The sequence below is a fragment of the Pristiophorus japonicus genome, chromosome 3 (assembly GCF_044704955.1).
Source record: "Pristiophorus japonicus isolate sPriJap1 chromosome 3, sPriJap1.hap1, whole genome shotgun sequence".
Classification (NCBI taxonomy): domain Eukaryota; kingdom Metazoa; phylum Chordata; class Chondrichthyes; family Pristiophoridae; genus Pristiophorus; species Pristiophorus japonicus.
In genome coordinates, this window is record NC_091979.1 from 43,946,825 (window position 1) to 43,969,626 (window position 22,802).

A 22,802-nucleotide genomic window follows, 5' to 3' on the forward strand; every position below is an offset into this window, starting at 1 on the left:
CTTAACTCAAAAAAGGTCCATTCTTCTGAAACATTTTTTTTAAATTCTAAACTGATAGTTACCCAATACAGGTTGAACCCGTCTTATCCGGGACTCTCTCATCCAGCACCACCCCTTGTCCGGCACTATTCCTGGTTGCCGGGTGGCGCACGCGCAGATAATTTTTTTTTCATACTCACCAATATTCTCTGCTGTCCTGAAGACAGAGTCTCCTTCCTCGGTCCGATTCTGAAGGCACTGATTGTCTAAGAGGCCTTGAGGTTGGGTATTCAAGTCGGTGGCGGGAGAGGGGGAGAGAGAGGTTCAACTGTACTACTAATTGTCATGTATCTCTCATTACTGTACATAACTATCTTACCATGCTATACATGACTGTAACTGGATATGACCTGTAACAATAAGCATACCTTACCACCAGGGGTGCACTTACAGGAGACACTCCATACCTGTCTCACTGAGGTGTATATAAAGAGAGGTCTCAGGCAAGTGAAGCACTGGAGAGCTGGAATTAAAGGTGCAGGTCCTGAGTGACCTTGACTTCAGCATGTATCTCGTGTAAGTCAGTACATTAGAGTCAGGACTTAACACTAATAATTATATTTTGAATTAAATTATAAATAAAAGCTTGATAAAAAATTTTTTTAAATAAATATGTTTAAACCGCCCCCGGCTAGTTTTTCGCTTTGCCGAGCTTGACCGCTATCTTTCGCCTCGATGCCGGGAAATCCTGTAACCACAGAGCCGCCACAGCTCCGCTTGCGCTGGGCGGGCTTGCTCTTAATGCGATCCCGGCTCAGCATACGGATAGCACTGAGTCCCATCGGCCTGCCTCTCGCGCCCTGGCCGGGGTCGGGTTGGCGGGCCATGTTCTCAGGCTGTTCGCCTCTCCCCGCTGTCCTCGGCCCTCTGCCAAACAAAAGAAAATACCCCTTCATTACTTTCAATGGGTTTTGCAGATCGTGGGCGGGGTCGGTGAGATCTGTATCGGGGCTGGCTGGCTGGGGTTGGGGGCTGGCAGTTGTAAAAGACGTTAGAACACATGACCTCCCCTCATCCGGCAAAATCCTTTATCTGGCACAGGCCAGGTCCCGAGGGTGCCGGATAAGGTAGGTTCAACCTATAATGCAAATAGACAAGCATAGGAGATAACCATCCAATCCCCCAGCCAATGCCCAGATGCAGGTATTTGTATTCTGGGAGGCGAAATTAGGTCGCGCATTTTAACTTTTTGAACAGTTAGTGCCCGGCGAGATGGGCTGCAAAATTGTGGAAAATTGGGCGTTTTTGTCTCCGAAATGAAGGGAGACAGTATCTGAGGTACTAATGGTCTCAGTGGGGCGCTGCTGCAGCGCTATTACCAGAGCTACGCCCAATTTCAGGTGACTTTCATTCAGCAATAATCGGCTTCCTGCTCATTCCAGTTCTTAAAGGGGGTGTCGTTTCAGGCAGCACCTGGTCATTTTCATCATCGCCGGCCTTCACTGAGAGCTGGAAGGAAGTTCTGAGATGGCTATTCCAAATCCTCTTAGAAGGGCCACTTGATTCAATAACCTGACACTGAAGACATTGGTGGGGGCAGTGAAGAGAAGGAGGGATGCACTGTTCCCTCCATCTGGCAGAAGGCCAACACCGCAGGCTTTTAGGGCCAAGTGGGCAGAGGTGGCCGCGGAGGTGTCGGCCAGCACCGTGGTCGACAGAAGTCCAACACAGCGCCGGAAGAAATTCAACGACCTCAGTCGGGTAGTCAAGGCAAGTACATGTTTGCACAACTCTTAAATACCAGCCTCTGAGCCTCTGTCTGTGAATACGCTGCAAACCAGCACTTAACCCAACAGGCAACCATCAACCATTTGTACCTACTCACAGTCAGATCCTCATTTCTCGCCTTGTCTATTCAACCACAACAGGCATATCTTCCACATACATAACTGGACTCTTACTCACATAGGTTCCTTTCTTTTGCAGGCCAAGATGGTACATAACAGAAGAGAGCAGCAGCGGACTGGAGGGGGAGAAGCTGAACTGCGCCAGCTGACTGACTTGGAGGAGCAAGTGCTGGTCCGCAGGTGGTGGGTGCCGTGGCCGGTGGAGACGTAGAGCCCGCTGGGGGCAACAACGGTATCTTTATCCCCTCTGCTCATCCCACTTCCCCGTTAAACCAGAAGGCCTTATCACTTTCCAGCTCCTCATATATTTCTTCCTTGCTCCATTCCTACCCCCTTTCCCTCACCTCAACACAACTCTTGTGCCACTTATGCTTTCAGATAGCCATGCAGCAGATGACCAGCCTGTCCCTGATTCGTCCACCAACCGAGTCACGAAGAAGATAAGGAGGGGAGGAGGAGGAGTCGTCGAGCATTGCATCACTGCTTCTCTCACCTGCAGGCACCAGCTCAGATACTGGCACTACGTGATCCTTCGAGGTTAGGCAAGTAGAGGGGTAAGCACTGCGGCCCAGTGGGCTGTAGCATGGTCAAGGGGAAAGGGAAGGGAGTCATCTCCCCAGATGGCGAGTTCGCATGTGAGTTCTGCTGCACAGGACTCAGTTGAAGACCTCGATGGGGAGGGGTTCACACAAAGGTTGATAGCCTTGCACTCCGACATGATAAATGCAATGGCAAGAGTGCCCGAGAGCCTATGGGCAGTGGTAAGGAGCACTGTACAGATCTCTGCACACACCATGGAGCCCATCATTGCCAGTGTGCAGACGATGGTGGACTCTGAGAGACCGTGCGGATCCAGACCTCATGATGTGCATCATGGGCAATGTGGCAGCTTCCAATGCGGGTCAAGCGGAAGCATCCCAACATCTTAGTACTGTAATGGAATCACTGGTTGCTCGCATGGAAGCTCAGACTGCTCTCATGCAGTCTCAGCTGCATGCCACGCAAGCTCTGACTGCTGCCAACGCCACTGGGTCCAGCACACTCGACCGGGGATCTCACGGTGTCACAGCAGCCCACCAAACTGTACTCCCAGCAGATTGGAGGGGATGCTGAGAACCTGCCTCAAGGGAGCGGCAGTGGGACAGTGGAGCAGGAACCTGCTGTCCTCTCTCAGGATGACCGCTATCCTGATCCCACCACTGCTACTCCGCCATTGCACTTGTCGCTGCCTGTCACCCAGCCAGCCCAGACTGCCGCCGCCATCCAGCCTGAGGTGAAACAGTCTACAGCCGGGCCTTCCAGGCCCAGAGCTGGTCGAGGGTGTCTTGCAAGGCCACCTGTAGTCTCTGGCCCTGACACAGAACAGCCTTCCACCAACCGTGTTGCAGCCACAGGGGACACGCTGCGGAGGAGTATTAGAATTGGTCAATGAAAGAGGGGATATAAGGAAATGCACAAGGGGATGAATAAATACAAAGTTACACATTTTATTGTTTTATAAATGTTGATTGGAATGTTTAATGCTTGCTGTTGTCTCTCATTTCAGTCTTGGGGCTTTGGTATGGAAGGGCAAATTGATGTGATGGTGGAGACACCCAGAGGAACCGGGAAGTGGGATGGAAATCAGTGGAACGAGCTCCGATGAGACGGTCGCGGACCTTCCTTGCAGGATCGCAGTGGAGTTGCTGCTTCCTCCATGTCATGGCTGTTGCTGCTCCTGCTCTTCCTTGTCCGCCTGCTGTGCCCTTATGATGGCCAGGTTGTGCAACATGCAGCAGATGACGACGAATAGGGATGCACGCTCAGGCGAGTGCAGGATTCTCGAGCGGTCAAGGCAGCGGAACCGTTTCTTGAGTACTCCGATGGTCTGCTCAATGATGTTCCTGGTGGCAGCATGGCTCTCATACGAGTGCTGGGCAGGAATGTTGTGGTTGCGGAGGGGAGTCATGAGCCAGGTGGATAGCAGATAACCCTTGTCTCCGAGCAGCCAGCTGTGAGCTTCATTTGGGGGCTGGAACAGCTAGCCCACTGGTCTGGCGCAGCATAAAGGCATTGTGGCTGCTGCCAGGATAGCTTGCATTGATGGTGAGGATTCTGTGTGGTCGCAGACCAGCTGCACATTCCGTGAGTGGAAGTCTTTGCGGTTACTGAAGATCTCAGGATTGTGATGTAGTGCCCTCAAAGTGACGTGGGTGCAGTCAATGGCACCCTGCACCATGGGGAAGCCCGCTATCCTGGCAAAACTACATGCACACTCATGCTGCTTCTCTCTGCTCGTGGGGAAGGAGATGTGACCTCGCGGATGGAGCAACGGACGCCTAACTGGGAGATGTTGAAAACATAGAAAATAGGTGCAGGAGTAGGCCATTCGGCCCTTCGAGCCTGCACCGCCATTCAATGAGTTCATGGTTGAACATGCAACTTCAGTACCCCATTCTGCTTTCTCGCCATACCCCTTGATCCCCCTAGAAGGTGTCTCCTGTTGCTCCCTGGAAAGATCCATTGGCGTAGAAATTTGAGCGCGATGGTGACCTTGACTACCGCTGAGAGAGGTCTGGTTGCAGCCGATGGGCAGAGCTCTGTAACCACCTCCTTGGTGAAATGCAGCCTTCACACACAGTGCTCCCCAGTGAAATTGATGTCGGAGAACTGCAGGCGGAATACCCAGGAAGAGTAAGGATTCCTGATGCTAGCCCTGTGGTCGCTTCTTCCTCTGGCCACATTTTGCTGTGGTTCTCCCTGTCCCGCTGCCTCTGGTTCTCCCTGTCCTATAGCCTGTCTTTGTCTGTGCCTTGCTACTTGTGCATCTTCCTGGGCCTCTTGCTGTGCATCTCCATGGGCCTCTCCTATGGTGCTTCCTGTCTTTGTCTGCACCTTTCTCTCTCCCATCTCTACGCCTTTCTGTAATTGTCGCATTTGTCTTCGCCTAAGCATCCTCTAGCGGTGACGTCGGAGCAGGAGGTGCCAACACAGCCCCCATGAAGCGACAGAAATGTAAGTTCAAATCTGCCGTGAGTTATACAAGGGAATAGTTAGGAGGCAGGTGACTCCTTGAGGTAAACATCACTGCTATCGGTCCACCAGCCACTGTGCCTAACTGTTGCAAAACAGAAAAAAGTAATGGCTGACAGAAAATATTTTTCAAGATGGCGACTTTAAATAGCACTGCTCTATCCGGTTCCCGGCTGCAACTTCCCAGCTGAAGCTGTCGTTGTCATCACCAGGCCATAAGGTAGGTTTCACGAGGCAATTTAACTTCCGGAGCAGCAAGGGAGCGACGCACACCCATCATTGCCACACGCAGCCGAGCGGGGCGCTTCTGCCAGGAGCGAGTAGCGCCTCCGAAAAACCTCCGCCCAATTCTGCGGGGGGGATTTTTGCGCAGAGCTCGGGCGAAAACCATTTTGCGCCCTGTTAGCACCTCGCGGAGACGCTAACGACCATTGATTTAAAAGGGGCAGTTTCGCCCCCTTGACGCCTAAAGCTAACTTGGATGTGTGATGAAAGAAAGCTGATAAAAGGATCTGGGAAAGTTGAATACGGGCCTATCTGGTGGGAAATTGAGCACATATTCTCTCTAAATAATCAGTGCAAATGAATTTAATGGAAGGTAGAAATAGATCTTTATTTAAAAAATGGCACATCTACATGCACTTCCTGTCATGAGAGTCACGTTTACTGAATCACACTTGGCACGGGTGAACACTTACAACTAATTGGCTAATATTTAAAATTGTCCCACATTAGTTCAAATTTCTTCGATTTCATTCATGTATTTGCAAACTTACTTTGTTATTTTGAAATGACTGTACAATCAAGGTACTTATGAAACCAGAATAAATTCCAGTGAATAAGTGTGTTCTTCCTGCATGCTGTTATCTAGGTTTTATATAAGGCAACAACCAATACTCCATTGTGACATTTAGGTCTTTCTCCCGTCATGTGTGACCTAATAGAAGTCTTTAAAATAATGATAGGTTTTGATAGAGTAGACATAGAGAGAGTGTTTCCACATGGGAACGAGCAAAACCAGAGGCCATCAACATCAGATAGTCACCAAGTAATCAAATAGGGAAGTCAGAAGAAACTTATTTACCCAGAGTGGTGAGAATGTGGAACTCGCTACCACAGGGATTGGTTAAAGCGAATAGTATAGTTGCATTTAAGGGGAGGCTAGATAAGAATATGAGGGAGAAGGGAATAGAGGGTATGTTGATAAAGTTAGATGAGGAAAGACAGGAGGAGGCTTTATGTGGAGCATAAATGGCGGCATGGACTGGATGGGCCGAATGGTCTAAGAGGTTTGACAGTGAGTGTTGACAGATTACTTGACTGTGGGTGCATCATAGTTAAGCCTAATCCCGCCTTAACTCAACACTCATATATGCATACTTTCCATCAGGAGCTGACAGAATGATTTTTTTCAGCTCCCTATCCCGGCAGTGTTATAGTTAGTTGTACGATCTCTCCTTCCACCCTAGCTGAGATCAGGTAGCTCAGCACAGGATTTCTGTCAAATTTAGATAATAATAATAATAATAACTGTTATTTATATAGCACCTTTAACATAGTAAAATGTCCCAAGGTGCTTCACAACAATGTTACAACATGTTAGATATTGACAAGGGAGAGAAAGAGAGAAAAAGCGGGAGAAGGAAGTGTAAAAGAGGTAAACGGCTCGGGTCTGAAGCGGCAGCCAAAATGTGCACGCAGATAGACACAAGTGAAAAAACTTTTAAAAAAAAATTCAAATTACATTGTAAATAATACAATAAGGCATATACAATAGTAAAATCGGTATAATGATTAATTATAATTAAACAAAATTAAATAATGTATACAATAATTATAAATTAAGTTAAAATGAGAAAATCAGCAATTGAAGCAAATTAAATAGGTTTTTAGCTTTCTTGAAAATTCATTCCCTGCCCATTGGTTCTTCCATATTAATTGAATCAATCACCATCCTCCATCCTTGTGATGGAGGAATGTCCTGGTCCATTACTATACAATACCAGTACATTGGCCACCCTGGTGAAGTGCGACATCACCACTGACACTTGGGAGACACTGGCCGAAGACCGCCCTAGGTGGAGAAAGTGCATCTGGGAGGGTGTTGAGCTCTTCGAATCTCAACGCTGCGAGCGTGAAGAGGTCAGGCGCAGGCAGCGGAAGGAGCGTGTGATGAATCAGTGCCCCCACTTCCCCTGACGAATATCTGTCCCACCTGTGACCGGGTCTGTGGCTCTTGTGTTGGACTGTTCACCCACCAAAGAACTCACTTTAGGAGTGGAAGCAAGTCTTCCTCGATTCCGAGGGGACTGCCTATGATGATGGTGATGATTTACCCATTATGTAATTCGGAGGATGTTTAACTTTTATTTAACTGAAATGGTAACTAGTAAAAATACAGGATTGATTTCTAATCTGGATTTCAGTAAGATTACCATATCTAAAGTGTAACCAATACTTTTTTTTTAAAACTCAATGTAACAACAAACTGCACTCTTTCAACTTTCTCTCAGACATTTAATGGCATATGCAAGAGAACTGTGCTGCTATCAGACATCAAGAGCGGAATGGAAGAGGAAGAATTACAGGACAAGCTTGAGATCCATTTCCAGAAACCAAGCAACCATGGTGGTGAAGTTGTGAATATAAAGTATGTCCCGAAGGACAAACAGCTCACCATGTACTTTGAAGAAGACACTGCAGAGCAATAATGCCCTGGTTTGCAGCAAATGGTCTGAACTGTGTGGTGTTTTGAAGTGCACACTTTTTTCTATTGCACTATTTAGTCCTAATCTCTGTGATACATTGATCACGCGTCTATATATTTTTACTTCAGTCACTGTGTTGATATGTTTTGCAGTGCCTATAACAGCACTATATAGTGCTGAGTAAATAGTGGCATTGCATACCAATACCCCTTAACATAGGCAAAACCATTCAGATTACAATATGGCATGATAAAATGGTTATGTATAAAATAACAGCTAAAATAAATGAATGAAAAGTGCTATCTTTTATGTCTTTACATCGCTGTATCAGCCATTGGCGAACAAACTTAGCATGAGGTTGCTCGAGAGGTCGGTTGGAATTAGTTAATGCTTACCACATCATTAAAAGGGTACTTGAACTTGAACTGACCAGTTAACTTTCTGTGACGGTTTAGTTCATATCTACCATGCAAATACAGCAACTTCACTCCATCTAATGCATTTCAATGGTGAGCCTGTAATCGAGATGCTGTTTTCACAAAACTACGTAAAATTACATAGATTGGGTTTGTTTCAGTATTTTTAATGATTGAAACAGTGAACTATGAAGGACAATATGATTAATAATCAGAGGATGAAAGAATAGTCTTATTTGTTACTTCCAAGACTGGATTTTACCCGAGGCTTATCTGTTAAAAGCTGAGGTTTGCACATTCTGCTGTAGATCGAGCAGTTTCAAGTTCCGACACCATCATAACAGCAACATAGCAAAATGTCCCAAGGCGCTTCACAGGTGTATTATAAGACAAAAAATTTGACACCGAGCCACATAAAGAGAAATTAGGGCAGGTGACTAAAAGCTTGGTGAAAGGTCGGTTTTAAGGAGCGTCTTAAAGGAGGATAGAGAGGCAAAGAGGTTTACGCAGGGAATTCTAGAGCTTGGGGCATATGCAACAGAAGACACAGCCACCAATGGTTGAGCGATTATTATCAGGGATGCACTAGAGGGCAGAATTAGAGGAGCACCAATATCTCGGCAGGGGTGGGGTTGTGGGGCTGGAGGAGATTACAGAGATAGAGAGGGGTGAGACCATGGAGGGATTTGAAAACAAGGATGAACATTTTGAAATCGAGGCATTGCTTAACTGGGAGCCAATGTAGGTTGGCAAGCACGGGTGATGAGTGAATGGGATTTGGTGCAAGTTAGAACACGGGCAGCTGAGTTTTGGATCATCTCAAGTTTATGTGGGATAGAATGTGGTGTGCCAGCCAGGAGTGCATTGGAATAGTCAAGTCGAGAGGTAACATCGGCAAGGATGAGGGTTTCGGCAGCGGATGAGCTGAGGCAAGGGCGGAGACGGGCGATGTTACGGAGGTGGAAATTGGCTGTCTTAGTTATGCTGCTTTTTAATGTGGTCAGACACTCATTTCTGGGTCAGATACGACACCAAGGTTGCGAACAGTGTGGTTCAGCCTCAGACAGATGTTAGGGAGAAAGATGGAGTCAGTGGCGAGGGAACGGAGTTTGTAGTCGGGTCTGAAAACAATGGCTTCAGTCTTCCCAATATTTAATTGGAAAACATTTCTGCTCATGCAAAACTGGATGTCAGACAAGCAGTCTGACAATTTAGAGACTGGAGGGTTCGGAAGAAGTGGTGAGAGAAAGCTGGGTGTCATAAGTGGAAACTGATGCTGTGTTTTTGGATGATGTCGCCAAGGGCCAACATGAAGATGAGATAGGAGGTGGCCAAGGATAGATCCTTGGGGGACACCAGAGGTAACAATGTGTGAGTAGAAAGTGAAGCCATTGTAGGTGATTCTCTGGCTACGGTTAGATAGATAAAAATGGAACCAGGTGAGTGCAGTTCCAACCAGCTGGACGACGGAGAGGCGTTCGAGAAGGATGGAGCGATCAACCGTGTCAAAGGCTGCAGACAAGTCGAGGAGGGATAATTTACCTTTGCCGCAGTCACACTTCCTTCTATTGCTCTCCACCCACATCCCCTTCCACCCCTCCCCTGCAACCTTACTTCCTTCAGTGTCTGACCCTGGAAAAAGCTCTCCCAACTCTCTTACAACTGCACATATGAAGTCCCAACTGTCCAGCCTTTGGCTCTCAATTCACCATGACATTTCTGCAGGGCGGAAATCTGATTGGAGGGATTCAAACGTGGAATTGCGGGAAAGATGGGCACGGATTTGGAAGACGACAACACGTGCAAGGACTTTGGAGAAGAAAGGGAGGTTGAAAATGGGGCGGTGGGGTGAAGGGTAGTTTTTCAGGAGAGGGGTGATGACACCAGGTTTGAGGGAGAGGGGGACAGTACCTGAGGAGAGAACCATTAACAATGTCAGCTAACATGGGAGCCAGAAAAGGAAGTTGGTAGTCAGCAGTTTGGCAGGGTAGGGTAGAGGGTGGAGGATGTGGTCTCATGGACAGGATGAGCGCGGAGAGGTCATGAGGGGAGATTGGAGAGAAACTGGAGAAAGGTATGAACATAAGAATTAGGAACAGGAGTAGGCCATCTAGCCTCTCGAGCCTGCTCCGCCATTCAACAAGATCATGGCTGATCTGGCCGTGGACTCAGCTCCACTTAACCGCCCGCTCCCCATAACCCTTAATTCCCTTATTGGTTAAAAATCTATCTAACTGTGATTTGAATACATTCAATGAGCTAGCCTCAACTGCTTCCCTGGGCAGAGAATTCCACAGATTCACAACCCTCTGGGAGAAGAAATTCCTTCTCAACTCAGTTTTAAATTGGCTCCCCCGTATTTTGAGGCTGTGCCCCCTAGTTCTAGTCTCCCCAACCAGTGGAAACAACCTCTCTGCCTCTATCTTGTCTATCCCTTTCATTATTTTAAATGTTTCTAGAAGATCACCCCTCATCCTTCTGAACTCCAACGAGTAAAGACCCAGTCTACTCAATCTATCATCATAAGGTAACCCCCTCATCTCCGGAATCAGCCTAGTGAATCATCTCTGTACGCCCTCCAAAGCTAGTATATCCTTCCTTAAGTAAGGTGACCAAAACTAACTCCAGGTGCGGCCTCACCAATACCCTGTACAGTTGCAGCAGGACCTCCCTGCTTTTGTACTCCATCCCTCTCGCAATGAAGGCCAACATTCCATTCGCCTACCTGATTACCTGCTTCACCTGCAAACTATCCTTCTGTCATTCAACCAATGGTAGAGCAGTAGAGGCGTGTCCTGCTCAGTTGGAGCTGTGAGCAGTGAGAGAAGCAGCTAGCAACTTGAGCTCCTGCCTGGGGAGCCCTGAGACCAGCCCAGGAACAGAAGGAAGGAAGGGGTTTCACCACCAACTTTACCCAGAGGGAGAGGAGGAGAACAGAAAACTTTTTAACAACTTTACCATTTCTGCAAGGAGTTGGAGAGAGGGGGAACAACCAACAACATCCAGTGTGGAAGGAGGGAGACTCTACACTTTCTACAGGTGGGTGTGGGTGCATTTCCCAAACAGACTTTGTTGTATCGGTGGGGGGAGGAAAGAAGACCACTGAGGGCCGGAACATCGCGGGGGGTGTGTGTGTGTGTGGTAGTGTGCGTGGGGGCCTTGCTTACAACTAGGCCCCCCCCACAATTGGAACCCCCCCCACCCCCCACATTTGCCTAGCCTGGGATAGCTGGAGCTACCAGGCTGAAGATTGTTATTAATCACCCAATTAAAGATCGTTAGGAGTGCCTGGTGGCTCCAGCTACCCCAGGTGAAGACATCTTCTCCCCCCACCTGAAGACCACCCCAAGGACTTTTGTGTTTTTGCCATCTGGGGAGTGCACCCACCCACAGCTGCGAGGGGAGACCTGCCCTCGCAGTCCCCCCCCCCCCTTCCCACCCCCCTCTCTCTTTCTCTGCTACTCTGTTTCTCCCCTCTCTCTCTGAGGCCTCTTCCTTCCAAATTTGCAAAAAAAAAAAACAATTAAGACAACTGAGCAGAGGGAGCAAGGCCTCTCCCCAATTGCCAACTAGGGGAGAGGTACCTCGTTAAGGGCTCCTCTGCTCAGTTAATTTACGAGGCCAATTAAGACCATTAAGGCCTGTGACTTTGGGGTGGGTGTAGCCCTTAAAGGGACCCCGTGATGGCGACCCCATCCACGCCGGTGGCAGGGCCAGCAAGGACGTATGCGCAGGTGGCAACCGCTTCCACGGCCCCTCCTGCGCCACCCGCTGCCCTGCCACCATTTAGGTTAATTACGAAAAAACACGGGGTCAAGAGCTACACTCACCCCACAATGACCATCGAGGAGTGCGTGCGGGCGATGGCTGGGGTAGTCGGCCCCTCGGCCATTGTCGCAGCCTCCAAGATGTCTGGGAAGGCCGTGTTCTTCCTGGGGTCGGAGCGGGCGGTGTCCCTGGCCCTTGAAAAGGGGCTCACGGTGGGCGGGACGTTCCTGCCGGTGGACCCTCTCGAGGCCACCGCGCAGAGGGTCATCGTGTCAAACGTCCCGCCCTTTGTTTCCGCTGAGCTCCTCCTCCCTCACCTACACCAACTGGGGGAGGTAAGGTCGGGGATCAACCCCATACCGCTCGGCCTCAGGGAGAACAGCCTGCGCCACGTGTTCTCCTTCCGCCGCCAGCTCTTTGTCCGGCTGGCGCGGGAGGACATGACAGAAGGGCACTTTAATGTGGTGCACGAGGGGACTGCCTACCGCGTCTTCTGGACGTCGGACGGCGTGCGGTGCCATGCCTGCAGGGAGGTGGGGCACGTTCGTAAGAACTGCCCCGCCTCCAAGGCCGCCAAACCACCGAAGGCGGCCATAGCTGGCGCCGCCGCCACCCCTCCCCCTAGTTGCGTCCGCGTGCCGGGAGCCATGGGTGCGCGGGCATCGTCGGAGGCCTTTGTTTTCAGGGCCTCCGGCGGGGGGGAGGGAGAGCGTCCGAGCGGAAAGAAGGCGCGGAAGAAGGAGAAACATCTAGAGGCGGGTCCCCTCGGTGCGCCGGAAAGTTTGACCACCGCGCTCAGCCCAACCCAGTCACCGGCGAGCGCGGGGTGCCCCGAGCCCGTGCCCGGGCCCTTGAATAATACCACAGAGGGGCCCAGGCGCGGGCAAGAAAAGGAAAAGGGGGGGGCGGAGCGGGAGGCCTCGGCAGACATGGAGGTCTCCCTGACTCCGCGCGCCCCCAGGAACAAAAAGAGGCACCGCCCCAATGAGGCGGAGGGGGAACAACATCCCTCCGCGGAGGAGGCGGTGCCCGCCGCGTGTCCCGCGTCCCCCACCAGCGCCCCCAAATTGCGCTGCAGGCGCGAGGAGTCTTTCCCCGGGGAGGGTGAGGCAGTCGAGGCTGCCCAGCCGCTGCCTCCTGGGGAGGGCGTGGAAGATCTGCCTGTCGTGGGGGGCGTGGGGCCAGTGGAAGAATGCGTAGCCGCCGGGTCGAGCGTCCCGGGGACCGAGGCGGGCGGGGCCGAAAAGGCCGAACCTGAGCCCGCCCAGCTATTACCCAACTTCCCCCGGGATTTGCTCGACCCGGCAGAGAATGAAACAAATATTTATGACACTGTAGATGCTGGGCCGGGGGGTGGCAGCGGGGAGGGGGAGGAACACCCACCCTCGCCCCTTACTTTGGAGCTGGAGCACTTGGAGGGCCTGGGGATTTCCTATGGCCGGGTCTCTCCTTGTTCTCCGGTTCCTGGGGCGGAGGGGGAACCCCTTCCGCTGTCATTTCCCGACCCAGCACCATTTTTAAAAGAGCCCAGTGGGGACTCCTCTGCCGACGATCCTGGGGGTGGGATCGGGGCAGTGCCAGGGCCGGTTGGAGCGGCCGGTTCATTTGCCGTACCTTGTGCGGTCGATGGGCCGGCTGCTGGCGGCCACCTCCCGGAGGAGGACGGGGACTCGGTGGGGGACGCGGGTGAAGACCTAGAGACCACCGCCAGGGAGGCGGTGGACCTGCTCGCGGCCGCCGCTGAGGCCCTCCTCGTTCCTGCAAAGGAACTCCGGGACTTTTTGGCCCAGAGCCGGGGTCACCGCGACCAAGCCCGACTGGCCCTGGAAAAATGGTCCGAGCCGGAGCTGATCAAGGGGTCCGTCCGCGCCGCCGTTAAAACCTTGGCCGCGGGCGGGCCCTTGACAAAGGAGCAGCACCTTGAGCTGCGCGAGCTCGAGGGACTCCTCGCTGGGCTGCGGAGGGAGCGGAGTTCAACAAAAGACTCCGCTCCCTCCCCCACAATAGGTTAAGGTAGAGGTTGCACTATGCTTTTGTCATGAAGATAACCATAGCCAGCCTCAACATCAACGGCGGCAGAGGGGCACGCCGTAGATTTGACAATTTTTCGCTCCTGCGGGAGGGGAAATATGCGGTGTGCTTCCTGCAAGAAACCCACACCGTTCCGGGAGACGAAGCCACGTGGCTCCTGGAATGGCAAGGAGAGGTCCGCATGAGCCACCTCACCGCCATTTCTAGTGGGGTGGCCATCTTGCTGGGCCCGCATTTTCAGCCGGAGATCTTGGGGGTCGAGGAGCCCGTGCCAGGCCGCTTGCTGCACGTAACGGTTCGCCTGGGGGACGTGCCGCTCCATCTCGTGAACGTGTACGCCCCTCATCCCGGCCCGCAGCAAACGCGCTTCTTTGAAGAGGTGTCCGCTCTTCTTGGCTCCGTCGACGTCGGCGACTGCATTGTCCTCGGGGGGGATTTTAACTGCACCCTCGAGGCGAGGGACCGCTCCGGTGCCCCGCAGTGCATGACGGCGATGGAGAAGTTGAGGGACCTGGTCGGGTCCTTCGACTTGGTGGACGTCTGGCGAAATCTCCACCCCGACTCCAGCGCCTTTACTTGGGTGAGGCCTGGAGTTGGATGGTCTAGAGTCGACCGCCTTTACGTGTCTCGGGCGTACGTTTCCTGCGTCCCGGCGGCCTCCATGCGGCCGGTGCCGTGTTCGGACCACCACCTGGTGTGGGCGGAGCTCGCTTCGCTCCGCGCGAGGACGGGGTCCGCGTACTGGCACTTTAACAACCGGCTGCTGGAGGACGTGCGGTTCCAGGACTCGTTCCGTCGATTCTGGGCCGACTGGAGAAGGAAGCAGGGGGGCTTCCCCTCCTTGAGGCTATGGTGGGACGTGGGCAAGGCTCACGTCCGCGTCTTCTGTCAAGAGTACGCGAGGGGGTCGACCAAGAGGCGGGCGGCCAGAGTCGGGCGCCTAGAAAAAGAGGTGCTCGACCTGGAAGCCCGTCTCGGTCAAGTCGTCCAGGACCCGGCCCTGCGGACGGTGTACGAAGCGAAGAAGGCCGCGCTGAAGGACCTGCAGCTCGTCGGGTCCCGAGGCGCGTTCGTGAGGTCGCGGATCCGGTTCCTGCGGGATCTGGACCGCGGCTCCCCCTTCTTCTACTCGCTGGAAAAAAGGCAGAGTGTCCGTAAGCAGCTCTTGACGCTGCTGGCCGACGACGGCTCTCTCGTCTCGGATCCGGAGGGCGTCAACAACAGGGTCCGTGAATATTACGGGGCTCTGTTCTCTCCGGATCCGTCCAGCGAGGAAGCGCGTAGAGTTTTGTGGGAGGACCTGCCGAAGGTCGGCCCGGAGGGCGCCGAAAATCTGGAAGCTCCGCTAAGCCTGGCGGAGCTGACCGGTGCCCTCGCCCGGCTCTCGAGGGGAAAATCCCCGGGGCTGGACGGGCTGACCGTGGAGTTCCACAGGGCGTTCTGGGACGTCCTGGGGAGCGACTACGCGCGGGTCCTGGGGGAAAGTCTGGCGACCGGGGAGATGCCCCTCTCTTGGCGCAGGGCAGTCATCGTCCTGCTGCCTAAGAAGGGCGATCTCCGCCTCCTTAAGAACTGGCGCCCGGTCTCCCTCCTCAGCACGGACTACAAAATCTTCGCCAGGGCGATGTCTGCTCGCCTTGGTGCCGTGCTGGACCACATGATCCACCCCGACCAGTCATACACGGTCCCGGGCCGGACAATCCACGATAACATCCATCTGGTCCGGGACCTCATCCATTGTTCCCAGGAGGCTGGTCTGTCGGTCGCCTTCCTATCCCTCGACCAAGAGAAGGCGTTCGACAGGGTGGATCACGACTATCTGCTCGGAACTCTGCGCGCTTTCGGGTTCGGGACGCATTTCGTCGCCCGGATCCGACTTTTGTACGCCGCCGCGGAGTGTCTGATTAAGGTTAACGGGTCCTTGACGGCGCCCCTTCGCTTTAGGAGAGGGGTGCGCCAGGGATGCCCCATGTCCGGCCAGTTATACGCCGTTTGCGTGGAGCCTTTCCTGCGCCTCTTGCGGACGAGGTTGACGGGACTGGCTCTGCAAGGGCCGGGCGTGGAGGTCGTCCTCTCGGCTTACGCCGATGACGTGCTCCTCGCGGTAGAGGATCCCGCTGACCTGCGGAGGATGCGTGAGTGCCAGGAGATTTACTCGGCCGCGTCCTCCGCCAGGATCAACTGGGAGAAATGTTCCGGACTCCTGGTGGGTCAGTGGCGGGTGGACTCCCTGCCGGAGGAGCTCAGGCCTTTTGCCTGGAGCACGACCCATCTCCTCTATCTGGGAGTCTACCTTAGCCCCGACGAGGAAGCCTGGCCGGCGAACTGGCAGGAGCTGGAGGCCAAGGTCGCCGCTCGCCTAGGGCGCTGGACAGGACTGCTCCGAGTGCTGTCCTACAGGGGTCGAGCGCTAGTCATAAACCAGCTGGTGGCCGCAATGCTGTGGTACCGGCTGGTCACTTTGACCCCTCCCCCTGCGTTTGTCGCCAAGATACAGAAGAAGCTGGTGGACTTCTTCTGGAACAACAGGAAGCACTGGGTCTCTGTCGCGGTCTTGAGTCTCCCGCTTGAGGAGGGCGGTCAGTCGTTGGTGTGCGTCAGCGCCCAGCTCGCGACTTTCCGTCTTCAGACCCTGCAGAGATACCTTTACGTCGAGCCCCCTCCTAGGTGGTGTGCTCTGGCGAGGTATTTCTTCCGCCAGCAGCTCGACCTCAATTATGACACGCAGCTCCTGTTTGTGAACTTGGGGGGTGCCAGGACCGCCCTCCGGGAGCTGCCTGTCTTTTACAGGGAACTCATCAGGGTCTGGAACAAAGTCTCCACCAAGCGCAGCTCTCCGCCGGCTGGAGTGGCGGCCGTCCTGCAGGAGCCGCTGCTCGGGAATCCGTACCTCCACGGCCGAGGCTTCATGTGGCGGTCGGAAGAGAGGGCTGTGGCTGGTGAGGTGACCAGGGTCAGGGACCTGCTCGATGGCGGAGGAGCGGGCTGGATGGCGCCAGTCACGCTGGCGCGGCGCCTAAATTCTGCCAACGTCCGCCGCGCGGCCGATGCCATCGAGTCGCTAAAAACAGCTCTGGGCCCTGACTCCGTTAGGTGTATCGAGGAGGCTCAAGCACGTGGGGAGATCCCGTCCGAACTGACCCCCGTCCGGACGGAATTCCTCATCGGCGCCAAACCCCGGAACCTCCCTCGGGGGCCGGCGCCTCACAACTTGAGCCGCCTCGGGGAAATCCCCTCCGTGCCTTTCAGTTCCGCGCGGAGGGGTTTCCTGTACGGGCTGCTCCTGCACACCCTCAACTTTGCCATCCTCGCCGGCCGTCCGGACACGCCATGGCGCACCATCTTGCCGTCCGGAGGAGGCGGGGGTCCCCGATGGAGGGCACTCTACGCAGGGGTCCTCCCACTATTCATCGGGGACTTGGCCTGGAGGGTGGTGCACGGAGCAGTGCCGTGCAACAAATTTTTAAGCCGGTTCACGGACTCCCAGGCCGCCTGCAATTTCTGCGGTCTGGAGGAGTCCGTGTTCCATGTTTTTATTGAGTGCACAAGGTTGCAGCCCCTGTTCCATTATTTGAAGGGGCTGCTCCTGAAATTCTGGCTGCACTTCAGTCCCACTCTCCTGATCTTTGGGCACCCTGTGCGGAGGGGAGCGGGTAGGTCCGAAGGCCTCCTCGTAGGACTGCTCCTGGGCACGGCCAAGGGTGCCATCAGCCGGTCCAGGCAGCGGGCGGTCGAGGGGGTCGTTCAACCTGACTGCCTGCCTCTCTTCCGCTCTTACATCCGGTCCAGGGTGTCCTTGGAGATGGAGCACGCGGTGTCCACCGGTACGCTCGCGGCCTTCCGCGAGAGGTGGGCACCGGAGGGACTGGAGTGCATCATCACGCCCGGCAACCAAATTTTAATTTGATTTTACGTTTTAAAGTTAATTTGTTTTAATTGCCGGTGCTTTTAGTGTCCCCTTCCCTTTTATAGGGGGCACTGGGGAAAAATTGTGATTTTAGTGCCCAAAAAAAAAAAAAACAAAAAAAAAAAGAAAAAACAAAAAAAAAACACAAAAAAGGGGGGAAAAAAAAAATGGGCCTTGTAAATGTCTGGAGTGTCACCCAGGTCGGGTGGCACAGTTTAATGTTTATGTTTTCGCAGGTAGACTCTAAAAGAGTTTCAACCAATGGTAGAGCAGTAGAGGCGTGTCCTGCTCAGTTGGAGCTGTGAGCAGTGAGAGAAGCAGCTAGCAACTTGAGCTCCTGCCTGGGGAGCCCTGAGACCAGCCCAGGAACAGAAGGAAGGAAGGGGTTTCACCACCAACTTTACCCAGAGGGAGAGGAGGAGAACAGAAAACTTTTTAACAACTTTACCATTTCTGCAAGGAGTTGGAGAGAGGGGGAACAACCAACAACATCCAGTGTGGAAGGAGGGAGACTCTACACTTTCTACAGGTGGGTGTGGGTGCATTTCCCAAACAGACTTTGTTGTATCGGTGGGGGGAGGAAAGAAGACCACTGAGGGCCGGAACATCGCGGGGGGTGTGTGTGTGTGTGGTAGTGTGCGTGGGGGCCTTGCTTACAACTAGGCCCCCCCCACAATTGGAACCCCCCCCACCCCCCACATTTGCCTAGCCTGGGATAGCTGGAGCTACCAGGCTGAAGATTGTTATTAATCACCCAATTAAAGATCGTTAGGAGTGCCTGGTGGCTCCAGCTACCCCAGGTGAAGACATCTTCTCCCCCCACCTGAAGACCACCCCAAGGACTTTTGTGTTTTTGCCATCTGGGGAGTGCACCCACCCACAGCTGCGAGGGGAGACCTGCCCTCGCAGTCCCCCCCCCCCCTTCCCACCCCCCTCTCTCTTTCTCTGCTACTCTGTTTCTCCCCTCTCTCTCTGAGGCCTCTTCCTTCCAAATTTGCAAAAAAAAAAAACAATTAAGACAACTGAGCAGAGGGAGCAAGGCCTCTCCCCAATTGCCAACTAGGGGAGAGGTACCTCGTTAAGGGCTCCTCTGCTCAGTTAATTTACGAGGCCAATTAAGACCATTAAGGCCTGTGACTTTGGGGTGGGTGTAGCCCTTAAAGGGACCCCGTGATGGCGACCCCATCCACGCCGGTGGCAGGGCCAGCAAGGACGTATGCGCAGGTGGCAACCGCTTCCACGGCCCCTCCTGCGCCACCCGCTGCCCTGCCACCATTTAGGTTAATTACGAAAAAACACGGGGTCAAGAGCTACACTCACCCCACAATGACCATCGAGGAGTGCGTGCGGGCGATGGCTGGGGTAGTCGGCCCCTCGGCCATTGTCGCAGCCTCCAAGATGTCTGGGAAGGCCGTGTTCTTCCTGGGGTCGGAGCGGGCGGTGTCCCTGGCCCTTGAAAAGGGGCTCACGGTGGGCGGGACGTTCCTGCCGGTGGACCCTCTCGAGGCCACCGCGCAGAGGGTCATCGTGTCAAACGTCCCGCCCTTTGTTTCCGCTGAGCTCCTCCTCCCTCACCTACACCAACTGGGGGAGGTAAGGTCGGGGATCAACCCCATACCGCTCGGCCTCAGGGAGAACAGCCTGCGCCACGTGTTCTCCTTCCGCCGCCAGCTCTTTGTCCGGCTGGCGCGGGAGGACATGACAGAAGGGCACTTTAATGTGGTGCACGAGGGGACTGCCTACCGCGTCTTCTGGACGTCGGACGGCGTGCGGTGCCATGCCTGCAGGGAGGTGGGGCACGTTCGTAAGAACTGCCCCGCCTCCAAGGCCGCCAAACCACCGAAGGCGGCCATAGCTGGCGCCGCCGCCACCCCTCCCCCTAGTTGCGTCCGCGTGCCGGGAGCCATGGGTGCGCGGGCATCGTCGGAGGCCTTTGTTTTCAGGGCCTCCGGCGGGGGGGAGGGAGAGCGTCCGAGCGGAAAGAAGGCGCGGAAGAAGGAGAAACATCTAGAGGCGGGTCCCCTCGGTGCGCCGGAAAGTTTGACCACCGCGCTCAGCCCAACCCAGTCACCGGCGAGCGCGGGGTGCCCCGAGCCCGTGCCCGGGCCCTTGAATAATACCACAGAGGGGCCCAGGCGCGGGCAAGAAAAGGAAAAGGGGGGGGCGGAGCGGGAGGCCTCGGCAGACATGGAGGTCTCCCTGACTCCGCGCGCCCCCAGGAACAAAAAGAGGCACCGCCCCAATGAGGCGGAGGGGGAACAACATCCCTCCGCGGAGGAGGCGGTGCCCGCCGCGTGTCCCGCGTCCCCCACCAGCGCCCCCAAATTGCGCTGCAGGCGCGAGGAGTCTTTCCCCGGGGAGGGTGAGGCAGTCGAGGCTGCCCAGCCGCTGCCTCCTGGGGAGGGCGTGGAAGATCTGCCTGTCGTGGGGGGCGTGGGGCCAGTGGAAGAATGCGTAGCCGCCGGGTCGAGCGTCCCGGGGACCGAGGCGGGCGGGGCCGAAAAGGCCGAACCTGAGCCCGCCCAGCTATTACCCAACTTCCCCCGGGATTTGCTCGACCCGGCAGAGAATGAAACAAATATTTATGACACTGTAGATGCTGGGCCGGGGGGTGGCAGCGGGGAGGGGGAGGAACACCCACCCTCGCCCCTTACTTTGGAGCTGGAGCACTTGGAGGGCCTGGGGATTTCCTATGGCCGGGTCTCTCCTTGTTCTCCGGTTCCTGGGGCGGAGGGGGAACCCCTTCCGCTGTCATTTCCCGACCCAGCACCATTTTTAAAAGAGCCCAGTGGGGACTCCTCTGCCGACGATCCTGGGGGTGGGATCGGGGCAGTGCCAGGGCCGGTTGGAGCGGCCGGTTCATTTGCCGTACCTTGTGCGGTCGATGGGCCGGCTGCTGGCGGCCACCTCCCGGAGGAGGACGGGGACTCGGTGGGGGACGCGGGTGAAGACCTAGAGACCACCGCCAGGGAGGCGGTGGATCTGCTCGCGGCCGCCGCTGAGGCCCTCCTCGTTCCTGCAAAGGAACTCCGGGACTTTTTGGCCCAGAGCCGGGGTCGCCGCGACCAAGCCCGACTGGCCCTGGAAAAATGGTCCGAGCCGGAGCTGATCAAGGGGTCCGTCCGCGCCGCCGTTAAAACCTTGGCCGCGGGCGGGCCCTTGACAAAGGAGCAGCACCTTGAGCTGCGCGAGCTCGAGGGACTCCTCGCTGGGCTGCGGAGGGAGCGGAGTTCAACAAAAGACTCCGCTCCCTCCCCCACAATAGGTTAAGGTAGAGGTTGCACTATGCTTTTGTCATGAAGATAACCATAGCCAGCCTCAACATCAACGGCGGCAGAGGGGCACGCCGTAGATTTGACAATTTTTCGCTCCTGCGGGAGGGGAAATATGCGGTGTGCTTCCTGCAAGAAACCCACACCGTTCCGGGAGACGAAGCCACGTGGCTCCTGGAATGGCAAGGAGAGGTCCGCATGAGCCACCTCACCGCCATTTCTAGTGGGGTGGCCATCTTGCTGGGCCCGCATTTTCAGCCGGAGATCTTGGGGGTCGAGGAGCCCGTGCCAGGCCGCTTGCTGCACGTAACGGTTCGCCTGGGGGACGTGCCGCTCCATCTCGTGAACGTGTACGCCCCTCATCCCGGCCCGCAGCAAACGCGCTTCTTTGAAGAGGTGTCCGCTCTTCTTGGCTCCGTCGACGTCGGCGACTGCATTGTCCTCGGGGGGGATTTTAACTGCACCCTCGAGGCGAGGGACCGCTCCGGTGCCCCGCAGTGCATGACGGCGATGGAGAAGTTGAGGGACCTGGTCGGGTCCTTCGACTTGGTGGACGTCTGGCGAAATCTCCACCCCGACTCCAGCGCCTTTACTTGGGTGAGGCCTGGAGTTGGATGGTCTAGAGTCGACCGCCTTTACGTGTCTCGGGCGTACGTTTCCTGCGTCCCGGCGGCCTCCATGCGGCCGGTGCCGTGTTCGGACCACCACCTGGTGTGGGCGGAGCTCGCTTCGCTCCGCGCGAGGACGGGGTCCGCGTACTGGCACTTTAACAACCGGCTGCTGGAGGACGTGCGGTTCCAGGACTCGTTCCGTCGATTCTGGTCCGACTGGAGAAGGAAGCAGGGGGGCTTCCCCTCCTTGAGGCTATGGTGGGACGTGGGCAAGGCTCACGTCCGCGTCTTCTGTCAAGAGTACGCGAGGGGGTCGACCAAGAGGCGGGCGGCCAGAGTCGGGCGCCTAGAAAAAGAGGTGCTCGACCTGGAAGCCCGTCTCGGTCAAGTCGTCCAGGACCCGGCCCTGCGGACGGTGTACGAAGCGAAGAAGGCCGCGCTGAAGGACCTGCAGCTCGTCGGGTCCCGAGGCGCGTTCGTGAGGTCGCGGATCCGGTTCCTGCGGGATCTGGACCGCGGCTCCCCCTTCTTCTACTCGCTGGAAAAAAGGCAGAGTGTCCGTAAGCAGCTCTTGACGCTGCTGGCCGACGACGGCTCTCTCGTCTCGGATCCGGAGGGCGTCAACAACAGGGTCCGAGAATATTACGGGGCTCTGTTCTCTCCGGATCCGTCCAGCGAGGAAGCACGTAGAGTTTTGTGGGAGGACCTGCCGAAGGTCGGCCCGGAGGGCGCCGAAAATCTGGAAGCTCCGCTAAGCCTGGCGGAGCTGACCGGTGCCCTCGCCCGGCTCTCGAGGGGAAAATCCCCGGGGCTGGACGGGCTGACCGTGGAGTTCCACAGGGCGTTCTGGGACGTCCTGGGGAGCGACTACGCGCGGGTCCTGGGGGAAAGTCTGGCGACCGGGGAGATGCCCCTCTCTTGGCGCAGGGCAGTCATCGTCCTGCTGCCTAAGAAGGGCGATCTCCGCCTCCTTAAGAACTGGCGCCCGGTCTCCCTCCTCAGCACGGACTACAAAATCTTCGCCAGGGCGATGTCTGCTCGCCTTGGTGCCGTGCTGGACCACATGATTCACCCCGACCAGTCATACACGGTCCCGGGCCGGACGATCCACGACAACATCCATCTGGTCCGGGACCTCATCCATTGCTCCCAGGAGGCTGGTCTGTCGGTCGCCTTCCTATCCCTCGACCA

The 22,802-nt window shown here is 55.3% G+C and overlaps 1 protein-coding gene across 2 annotated transcripts in view; it reads left to right on the forward strand.

Moving 5' to 3' along the window:
• LOC139259717 (N-myc-interactor-like) overlaps positions 1-8,031 on the forward strand; it is a 36,160-nt gene extending 28,129 nt beyond the window's left edge. For both annotated transcript variants that reach the window (XM_070875323.1, XM_070875322.1), the window contains one exon: positions 7,412-8,031. In XM_070875323.1, the coding sequence (XP_070731424.1) occupies positions 7,412-7,609 (198 nt within the window). In that variant the 3' untranslated portion in view covers positions 7,610-8,031. The remainder of the gene's footprint in view (positions 1-7,411) is intronic.
• The last annotated feature ends 14,771 nt before the right edge of the window (positions 8,032-22,802 follow it).